Source organism: Eschrichtius robustus, chromosome X, assembly GCF_028021215.1.
Source record: "Eschrichtius robustus isolate mEscRob2 chromosome X, mEscRob2.pri, whole genome shotgun sequence".
In the NCBI taxonomy this organism is placed as follows: Eukaryota; Metazoa; Chordata; class Mammalia; order Artiodactyla; family Eschrichtiidae; genus Eschrichtius; species Eschrichtius robustus.
Genome location: NC_090845.1, coordinates 105,222,238 through 105,231,977, shown reverse-complemented (window position 1 = coordinate 105,231,977; position 9,740 = coordinate 105,222,238). Strand labels below are relative to the sequence as shown.

The 9,740-nt window shown below is 47.0% G+C and overlaps 1 protein-coding gene across 1 annotated transcript; it reads right to left on the bottom strand.

Annotated features, from left to right (window-relative positions):
- Positions 1-863: 863 nt before the first annotated feature.
- Positions 864-8,924, bottom strand: PGRMC1 (progesterone receptor membrane component 1). The gene is made up of 3 exons (XM_068532770.1): positions 8,513-8,924; positions 4,895-5,050; positions 864-2,155 (listed from the first exon to the last, which is right to left on the bottom strand). Exons 1-3 carry the CDS (start codon positions 8,835-8,837, stop codon positions 2,052-2,054), a joined length of 585 nt encoding a protein of 194 aa, XP_068388871.1. The 5' UTR covers positions 8,838-8,924; the 3' UTR covers positions 864-2,051.
- Positions 8,925-9,740: the final 816 nt, after the last annotated feature.

Genomic DNA, 9,740 nt, shown 5'->3' with positions numbered 1-9,740 from the left:
TGGAGGGGAATCCAGCTATTTGGGATTGAAGCTTTTAACCAGGCTCTGGATGTTTTCCTCTTGGCATTAGACAACTGTTTAACTTAGTAAAGGGAATAGCCTAATCTTCGTATCTAAATGAGATTTCAGGCTGCAAAGGTGGCCCAATTTCTCTCTCCCTCCCCTTCCCCCATAGCATATGGCCTAACAGGTTGCTTGGCACAAAACAGGCAACTCGAATATTTGTTGAATGAAAACTAGTGGGGGAAAAGGACACATTTAAAAACAACAAAAACAGGCAATATGGTTTGAGAACATAAAAGCTGGAAAGCTTTTGAGCCCTCTGATTCAGGGAGTACCTCTTTTGTAAGAAGAGTCTGCCAATTTTAACACTAAAATGGCAGAACACTAATATTCAGGGTAATAGGTTGTCTGTGTTTATACAACCAACTGTGCGTGCAAATCTGATATCCTTCTTTCGGCACAAAGTGAATCAACTTTGCCACTATAAGGATTCCTGAACACTTTACTAATCCGACGATACATTACAGCAAAAACAAAACCTGCCTTGGCACTCGGTAACAATCTTCACTAGAGTTACTCCTTAGTGACCTTGCTGTACACTTCAAGGTGGAAGTCTGCCTTTGAGTTTATTAAGTTCTGACTTAAAGAGGCAGAAGTTGACAAGTCACAAAAAGTAAATTCAATTCACTATTTTTTTTAACAGGACAAGCTGGTATTTGGTTTGTGGTGTGAGGCCTCTGTAAAGTTCTGCCCCTTTACTCATCTCTTTTGGAATACAAAAAAGTCACTCAAAAGTGAAACTCTTGAAGCTGGCTACTCAGATTAAGGTTTAAAAAAAAACAGGGCAACCCACCACACTATACTGGGTAAAACCATTTTATTAACTGACCAAAGCACTTCATTTTGTTTTCTGATTTGAGGTAAAACCATTAAACACAGTTCACAAGAAAATACAATGACTATTCAACTACAAGAAACCTAATTGTTCATATAATACTTTTACAAATTCATACAACTGTACAGTCTACTTAAGCTAAGTTTATTGTTAATCAAAAGACCAATGTCAAAGACCAAGACACTTGACTACTACTCTTGCAGTGGCTATAGTTTTGTAACAACAGAAGAATAACTGTTACTTTATGCATACACTTTAAAAACCACTTGGCTAGGGATGTATACGGTTTCCTCATTCTTCAGGGGTGTGAAGGCTCTTAGGAGAGCAATCACCTGTCCCTGTCCTGCATGCCCCTCTCTCACATCCAACCACGTAAAATAACCATGAACGTGGGGATTGGGAAGATAGTCCTACAATCTTATTCATGTATTTCAGGTTTTTAGGCAAGCCAGCTGATTCTTTCCAAAGCTTGCTTTTGAATGTTCACATCCTGTTTTAATCCTCACTGTAGATTACTATGTTAATGAGGGCATCTGAGGGTCCCAAGGCGGACAAGGACAATGGTGCAGACTGGAAACAAAGAAAGTAGATTTCTTGCAGTTGAGCCCAGCTTTGAGATTTCGTTTTGTTACTGGACACCTCTCTTTAATCAATACCAAAGCCTGTGGAACACTGCAGATTTGCTTTAGAGGTAGATAAAACAGAAATCATGCAGTTAAGTCAATTGAGAAATAAGGGATTTGCTGTCTTCAGAGAACATCATGACTAAAAGTTGATCCTTTGTTCCTTGATGCTTGAAGGACTTCGCACGTTTAACATTTTTACCTGTTTGGGGCAAATACCCACGTCTTACCTGTCTCTCAGGAAAAACAAATTCAAATGCAGCCTGTACTGACTACAGATAGAAGAAAAACAGTAATAACATTTGTATTACAGCACTGCAGTTCACTTTCTGGATCTGTGACACACGAACATATCATGCATTCTAAGACAGAAGTTAGCTTTATCAGTGTCACTAGTGATGTTAATTTAAAAAATGTACAGCAAGTTCAAAACTTCTCTAAATATTGAAATCACCATGTTTTAAAGACAGACTGGAATGTTACAAATGATTCTGCAAAATACAAAAATAGATATGCTTCCACCGAAGGCTTTAATCATTTTTCCGAGCGCTCTCATCTTTCGGCTCCTCCTCATCTGAGTACACGGTGGGCTCCTCCCCCTCCTTCAGCAGTTTGCCCACGTGATGATACTTGACTGGAAGGAGAGGGGAAGACACAATGGTCACTCTCACGCTTTCGAGAAAAATCATGACATTTCATTTGAAAGCACTTTGTGAGAGGCCTACAAACGACACAGTAGCTTGTTGGGCTTCTTGAAGGTGGTTTATACCACAGTCCCAGCCAAGTCCCAGGGAGTTAAGAGTTTTGTTCAGCAGACAGAAATATAGAACAGGTAGCGATGCCTGACAACGAGTGTGCAAGGTAATGTCAGAATGAGTTGTGTTTGTGCATAGGAGGTTTAGCAGAGCAAGGGCTTGTTATGACTTAGGTGGAAGGGTTGCACAACACTTTGTGGGAGAAGGATATGCTTTGGAAAATGTGTAGAAGAACTTGGGGAGGGAGGGGTTTCCAGAAAATGCAATACCACACACAAAGGCATGCAGGTGTGACCGAATGTATCTGGGGGAGCAATAAAGAGACCAAGTTGGCAGGAGTAGACTGGGAGTAGCGCTAGCCAAACAGGGTGGGGAAATCTTAAGACATGTGGAAAGCCAGCCTGAGGAGTCCGGACTTATCCCATAGGTGGCAAAGGGCCTTGAAAGTTTACAACAAAGGAATGACAGGGCAAAACAGTGCTGTGGCCACAACGGTATCACTGTGTATAGAGGGCAGGGCAGATTACGGTTAGGAGAGCCCAGGAGCAGGGTGACCAGGAGGCCAGCAGGTGGATCCACATGCAGAGGAACAAGAGCCAGGAGGAGGGGGTGTCCGTGGGGATGCGAAGGGAAGGATATGAGACACGTAAAGGAAGCTGGAAACATGAGTTAATGAAGTGAAAACTGGAGATTCCGTGGACCGAAATGGGGACTCTGGAGAGGGAGCCACTCTGGAGGGGCACGTGACTGGAGACTGACAACAGGGACTGGAGAAGTGAAATCAGTATTGGCAAGAAGCAGGTCCCTGGAAACGTTTGAGAAAGAAGGTTCAATGGAATCGGGGCGGGGGGGTAGAAACCATACTGCAGGGAGCAAGGAGGGATGGAGCAATGGTTAGGGACAACCACGGATTACTAGGTGGTTGTCTGACAGTGAAGGGAAGGAGTGATAATAGTCTAGTGGGTGAAGGGGTAGAGCAGGAGACGGAATTCTCCCCCAACTCGGGGCAACAGCTATACGTGGTTAAAGGGAAGTGGTAACAGCGAGGCCAGAGAGCACTGGAGATGTTGGGAGAAAATAGATTTAAGAGGGCAACCAGAACGTAAGGGACCTGAGAAGGGGCGGAGTCAGCAGACAACCACCATATTGCCTGTATTATTAGGGCCAAGCTAACGTAGGGTTAATCATCTCAAAGTCAGAGGCCAAAAGAACTCCTCTTTCTGAGCATCGGTAGGAATTAGAGGAGTAACCAATGTGTTTAACCAGGCAACCGGAGCTACTTTGGTGTGAAATAATCGTCAGGAACAATTGTAACTTCCCTATTTGAACACTTTATAAAGGTCCCTAGGGTGCTTGGGACTGTGCAAGACAAATAAAAGCCAGGTGGCGCCTCAGAAACCTGCCTTAAGGGGAATCCACGCCAGCTCTGAGTGTAGCTGAAGTGTCACAACAGTATTTGGGGCTAGCCTTAGTTTAAGCGTTTGGGGGAACCACACTTTTTACCCCACTGATGAAGGCAAGCCCTAGAAAATAGAGCTTTGTAAGTTATGAATTACGACTCATTGGTTTCATATAGAAGAATCTATTGTTACAAAGGCATCCTGAAGATGCAAAAAATGAGGGACTCTTAGATAGCTGAATTATGTTTTCAGAGTAAAAAGACTTGCCTCTGGACTTGAAAGCTATTAGTCTGCTTGGGATCCAAATTCTAAAGGTAGAGCCATACCTGGCTAATTATTAATCCAGAACTCTCTGAAGTCAGCATTGTTTTCAAAGAAAATGGTTGGATTTAGCCAAAAAAGCCAATAATATTTAACAGATTATAGAGAATGGCAAATAGAAAATGACATTTACAATGAAAAATCCCCCTCAAGGAAATGGTCACTGTCTTTATATACTGTTTCAAAGCTGGGAAAGATTATTATTCAAATTCTTAGCAGTGAAATATTGCTAAAGTGATCATCAAACACTTGGGTTGGACAAAAGCCAGTTCCCCAATTCTCAAAATATGAACTTAACCCCCGTCCTTACTCCCCCCCAGAGACCTCAGCCCATACCATAAGCCAGGAAACAAGTGTCTCCTTTTTGCTTTCTTCTTAAAAACGCAGACACCATTGTTGCTGGGCAGATTATAAGCATCATTTGTAGATGAGGCCTATAGTTAGGCTCAATTAGATTCAAAGAGAAGCTGTTTTGTAGAATACAAGTCTCTCATTCTTTAACAGAAATGTGGGCTGCTTTTAAACGGCAAGTTCTACAAGTGAGGGCTTATGAAAATCCCTCTTTCTGTAGCCAAGATGGCCACTCTCCTTTCCCCTGCACACCAAGCACCAAATCCTATTGTGAAATCTATGCAAACCTCTCAAAAATTTAAAAAACAGAAACCCAGGTTTCCACAGAGAACTAGCTAGAAATTGGTATGCAATCACGGCAAGTGACTCAGCACTGCTGCAATTACTTCAAGCCATGAACTTGATCCGTCCAAGATTCAGGAGCCTATCAAAACGCTTCCCAGTTGCAGCCTGCTTAGTAATAACTATTGTACTGCCGTGAATCCCATTACTGGTAGAAATTTGATCCAGGCACAATTAAAAAAAAAAAAAAAAACAACCGCTTACAAGTGAACTGAGAGTCCCAGTCATTCAGGGTCTCCTGCTGGGCAGGAGTGAGGTCAGAAAGGTCATCGTACTCGTCCTTCAGTGCTTCCTTATCCAGGCAAAACGTGGCAAGGCCCCTGGATGCATCTCTTCCGGCAAAGACCCCGTATGGCCCCTCTTTAAAAACAAAACAAAACCAAACCAAAGTCGATTATTTATTAGGCAGTCAATTTCTCTGTGGTTCACACACAGAAAATGGCTTCCTTACCCATTAACATGGAGAGTCAATTTCTCGGTGGTTCACACACAGAAAATGGCTTCCTTACCCATTAACATGGAGAGTCAATTTCTCTGTGGTTCACACACAGAAAATGGCTTCCTTACCCATTAACATGGAGAGCCTGCTTTTTGAGTATCAAATTCCATTTGGAAACCATAAGTGATGTTGATCCTTTGATCATTACCTAGTGGATACTGAAAGACCTGTTGTCATTAAACTTTTAAACAACTAAAACTAAATCAAAATGCTATACATTAGCATTCATTTCTTGTGATTTTCAAACAGCTAATAAAAAAGCCATAAATGATTATCTCCTGGGGGGGAAGGTGTTAGTAGGGAATGATCCAAGATAATAGTGAGTTCGTGGGTCAGAATTCGACTTCTGGACATTGAACCTGGAGCCTGGCTGTGTTCTAGGCACTTGGGCTGCATCAGTGAAAGTTATGGATTCTGAAGATAAGAAACACTAAAGTGTAAATGAAAACATCTTCTTATAAACATACTCTGATACGATTTAATGAGTCAAAAGCGTCTTATAGACATCTTTGGTTGCAAGACTAGACTGTGTTAAACATTAACATGTGGTATCTGCAGGAGAAATCATTTTATGAATATCAGTGGTTCAGAAATCTCTCCACAGGTTACATAATCTTCAGTGTCAACAAAGAAGAGATGGCACGGGGCTCAGGTCTGTCACCCTGTTTTGGGTGGGCTTGAAGACTGTGAAAATTCTGTAAGATATCTGAATGCTATTATACATAATATTATGCTATTGTATATGATACTAAATTTTTGTCTAAGAGAGCAGTGAATCATTCTGTAGGTACTTACAGTGGATTTTTAGGCGTATTTAAATATTGCACAAGTAAATGAAGAGAAGCCAGTGTACTTTAAACAATGTGTTGTTTCCCCAAAGGTGGACTGAGTAGCAAGTCTGACATGAAAAAGTTTGTAGGTAACCACCATGCCAAGTATGAGAACAGATCAAGTTTCATTACGACCTGGCCACCTGAAACCTCAATCCACCAGGGTTCTTTTATTTTTACAAATTAGACGAAATTTATGATCAACTTTTAAATGCACATACGAGTCCAAAGAAAAATGGTTATTTTTAATCATCATTACATACTACCGTTTCCACTAGAGAAGGTAAATAGGCCAAGTGTACGGGTTTGGACCTCACCATTTCAGAAACTATGGTCACAGAATACTTAAACAATCTGAGGGGAGCACTGAAAGTCTTTGGAGTTATATATATTATTCACCAGAATGTACAGTCACTAGAATGTAAGCTCCAGGAGCAGATTTGTGCCTATTTTGTTCACTGCTATATTCCCAGCACCCACAAAAGTGCCATGCATACAATAATATCATTAAAAACAATGAATAATTTTTAGGAATCCTTTATAACATCAAGTGTAATTTCCCAATGATGTTGTCACATATTCATGGCCTCACTGGACAATAGTGCAGGTAGAGACCGAGAGTTCTCACAATGGGCCATCCTTATCATTTTAAAGAGGGACAACTAAGGCCCAGAGAGAACACTGCTTTGCTCCAGGTCACACAGCTGGTCAGTGATCCAACCAGGCGGAGAACCCAGGTTGCCTGACTCCCAGTTTCGGGCTCCGTACACAGGCCTACATTCCTCTCAATGACTTTGCAAACTACAGTCATGTGACGATGCTCCAGGCACGCGTTTCAACTGCTTTATGGTGTAGCTCAGTAAGAACAGATGTTGACATGGTTATGCTTATTGATAACGCCTTTAGGTGTGCCACTGTAAGTGACAAGTAATGTAGGTGTGGTTTTCAAATCGTCTTGACCGTTACATGCCTACAGAAAGTAGGTCTTCTAAAATCCTCCACGAGGAAAAACTGCTAAGTGGGAGAGTTCCTTAAGAACCTTAGCACATCTGATTTTGATGAGCTGGACTGGGAGAGTAAAACAAACCAGGAGCCGGGATGAAGGCAGGTCACTGCCTGCTATCCTCTTCCTCGTCTCCAGAGCAGTGGCCATACTCCCTGAGCCCCCTTATTTTTAGAAGCATCCATATCGGAGGAGCTAAAATCTCTTCTTCCTCCTCTGATCCAAACGTTCTATAAAGCAGAACTTTCCAAACCTGGATTCTTCTCGAATTTGCCTGGGGGGCGGGGGTGTGTTAAAATGCAGATTCCTCGATCTTCCCCCCCTCCCGCGGTTATGGATATTAGGCCAGGAATCTGTATTGTACCTCAAACGCATCAGGTGATTCTGATCCGCAACCAAGCTTGGAAAAGCCTCATCTCCAAGGCCCCGTCAAGCCTGTCCCCCTCCAACAGCTCAGCAGTCACCCACCCCTCATTTCCCCTCTGGCTGGCTTTTCCTGAAATCCCCACACCCAGCGGCCATCATAGCCCTACCCCTCTTGTTTCTCCGGATCCTCCCACTTCTCCCTCCCTCCATTTTAATTTTTTTTTTTTTTTTTGGCTTCTAGTCCTTTCTCTCCTGCTACGGAGTATAATACTGTGTTACCTTCTCGTCTTGCCACATTCCTGTCGTCCGCTACATTCAGCCTTCCTCATCCAGCTCCCTTCCCCCATGGAGCCTCCCTTGTTCACCTCCCAGCTTTCCCCGTCTGCCACACACAGCACGCGCGCACACACATACCAAACACATGCCACACACATACCTGACACATGCCACATTCCTAGCGCACGCGCGCTCACGCACACACACTCACACGACTGACAAGCCGCATACACTGAATACGCACACACACATAACTCACCGCCACGCACAATGCTCCTACCTGCTGCTAATCCCATCTCCGATTCCCTTCTCCCAGAACCTCACATTCCACCATGGCTACTCCTGGCGTCATCGGCCTTCGCGTCCCCTCCAAGGCTGGACCTCCCTACCTCCTCCCGCCCTCCCCCCCATCAGGTTTCCCTCGAGACACCCTCATTTCCTTTCTCCAGCCAGACACCATCCCCTCCTTCCAGGAACCCTCAAACCCGATACCTTCGAAACCCCCCCAACACTGCGCTCTGCTGTGCCACCACCCCCAGCCCCCGCCTTCCAGCCTCGCGATCTCACCCACCCGCCCCCGGCTTAGGCGCTTCAGCCGTCTTCCTCCAGCCCACGCCGGGGCTGGCGGCGCGGACCGGGAATTCTGCGTTCCCCACTGGCCCGCAGCCCTTCTAGGACGCCTCTTGCCCCCTGCCCGCCCGGGGAGCCGCCCTGCCCCGCCCTCCCCGGCTTGCCGCCATTCCGCCCCCACCTCCCCGGGGCGCCCCGCTCCCCCTCGCCTCTCCGGGACCCAGCCCCGTGCCGGGGCTCCTTCTTTTGTCTTTGGGGCCCCCGGCCGGCCGCCGTACCAGGCCCGTAGAACTTGCGGCCTTTGGTCACGTCGAACACCTTGCCGTTGATGGCCATGAGTATACGCGGGTCCTGGACGCCGTCGAAGCGCCGCAGCTCGGCAGGGGTGAAGTCGCGCCGCTTAAGGCGGGGCAGCGGGGGCGGCTCGTCGTCGTCGCTGTCGCTGGCCGTCGGCTGGTCCCCGCGCACGATCTTGTAAAGCAGGAAGATGCAGAGGCCGAGCAGCAGCAGGTTGAGCGGCGACGTGAAAATCTCGTGCAGCAGCCCGCCGCCCTCTAGCTCGCTCGGGTCGGCGCCGGTCGCCGCCACATCCTCGGCAGCCATGATCGCTAGAGCAAAGGTTGGGCCGGGATAGGGAGGGCTCCGGAACTGGCTTTCTCCTCCCTCTCCGCGAGCTAGTGGCGCGCGGGGCCCGGCGGACAAGGACTAGCCAGCGGAGGAGGCGGAGCCAGGCGGTGGCAGGGCCGGATGGGCGGAGCCTCTCAGCCCCGCCTCCCCGCGGCCTCCGAAGCTCCCGGCGCTGCTCAATCGGGGCCCGCCTAGCTCAGGACCCCCACCTTGCCTCGGGATGGTAGCTCCCCTCCCCCAGCCGGATCCTGCCTACCCCGCCGCCGAGATTGCGGAACACACCCCTCAGCAATACCTGCGAGGCCTGGCCCCAGCCTCACGCCATCCCCACGCCATCCTCTAGCTAACCGCGACGCAGCACGCTGCCCTCCTCCGCACCCCCAGTTGCTCGTCGCACAGCGACCCGCTCGGCCTTGCCAGGTTCTGTGTGAGGCCCCGTCCGCCACCTGATGCGAGCCAGACACTCCGACTCCATTTCCCCTGCTTTAAGCTTCTCCCCGCCTTCCAATCCGAAGACTCATCTTTCCCCGGCCAACCCTCGGGACCACGAGGCTCTCTTAGGAGATGGGAAGCTCACTCCTTGAGCTCCTTTCCCACCCTAGAGACCCAGACTACCCATTTTCACCTTGGGAATCCCCATTCGCTGCCCTTGACGACCCTTCTCCAATCCTCCCCCGACCAGATGCTGTGGGGCAGACACCCCCGGGATAGCTGAAGTCAGTGCACAGGCCTCATCTGACAGCTCTCCCAATATCTGGGGAAACAGATCGGATCGTCCGATTTGCTTTGGGTTCGTTTTTGGAACACTAAATCCTTTTGCAGTCACTGATTTGCTCAATCTCATTGCAATCACTGATTTGCTCTTGCATCAGCAAGCAA

Excerpts from the sequence above, each read along its gene's own strand:
- PGRMC1 (XM_068532770.1), bottom strand. The coding sequence starts at position 8,837 with ATGGCTGCCGAGGATGTGGCGGCGACCGGCGCCGACCCGAGCGAGCTA. Across the intron at positions 5,051-8,512 it reads CCGCAAGTTCTACGGGCCTG|AGGGGCCATACGGGGTCTTT; the intron begins GTACGGCGGCCG and ends TTGTTTTTAAAG. Across the intron at positions 2,156-4,894 it reads CTGGGACTCTCAGTTCACTT|TCAAGTATCATCACGTGGGC; the intron begins GTAAGCGGTTGT and ends CTCTCCTTCCAG.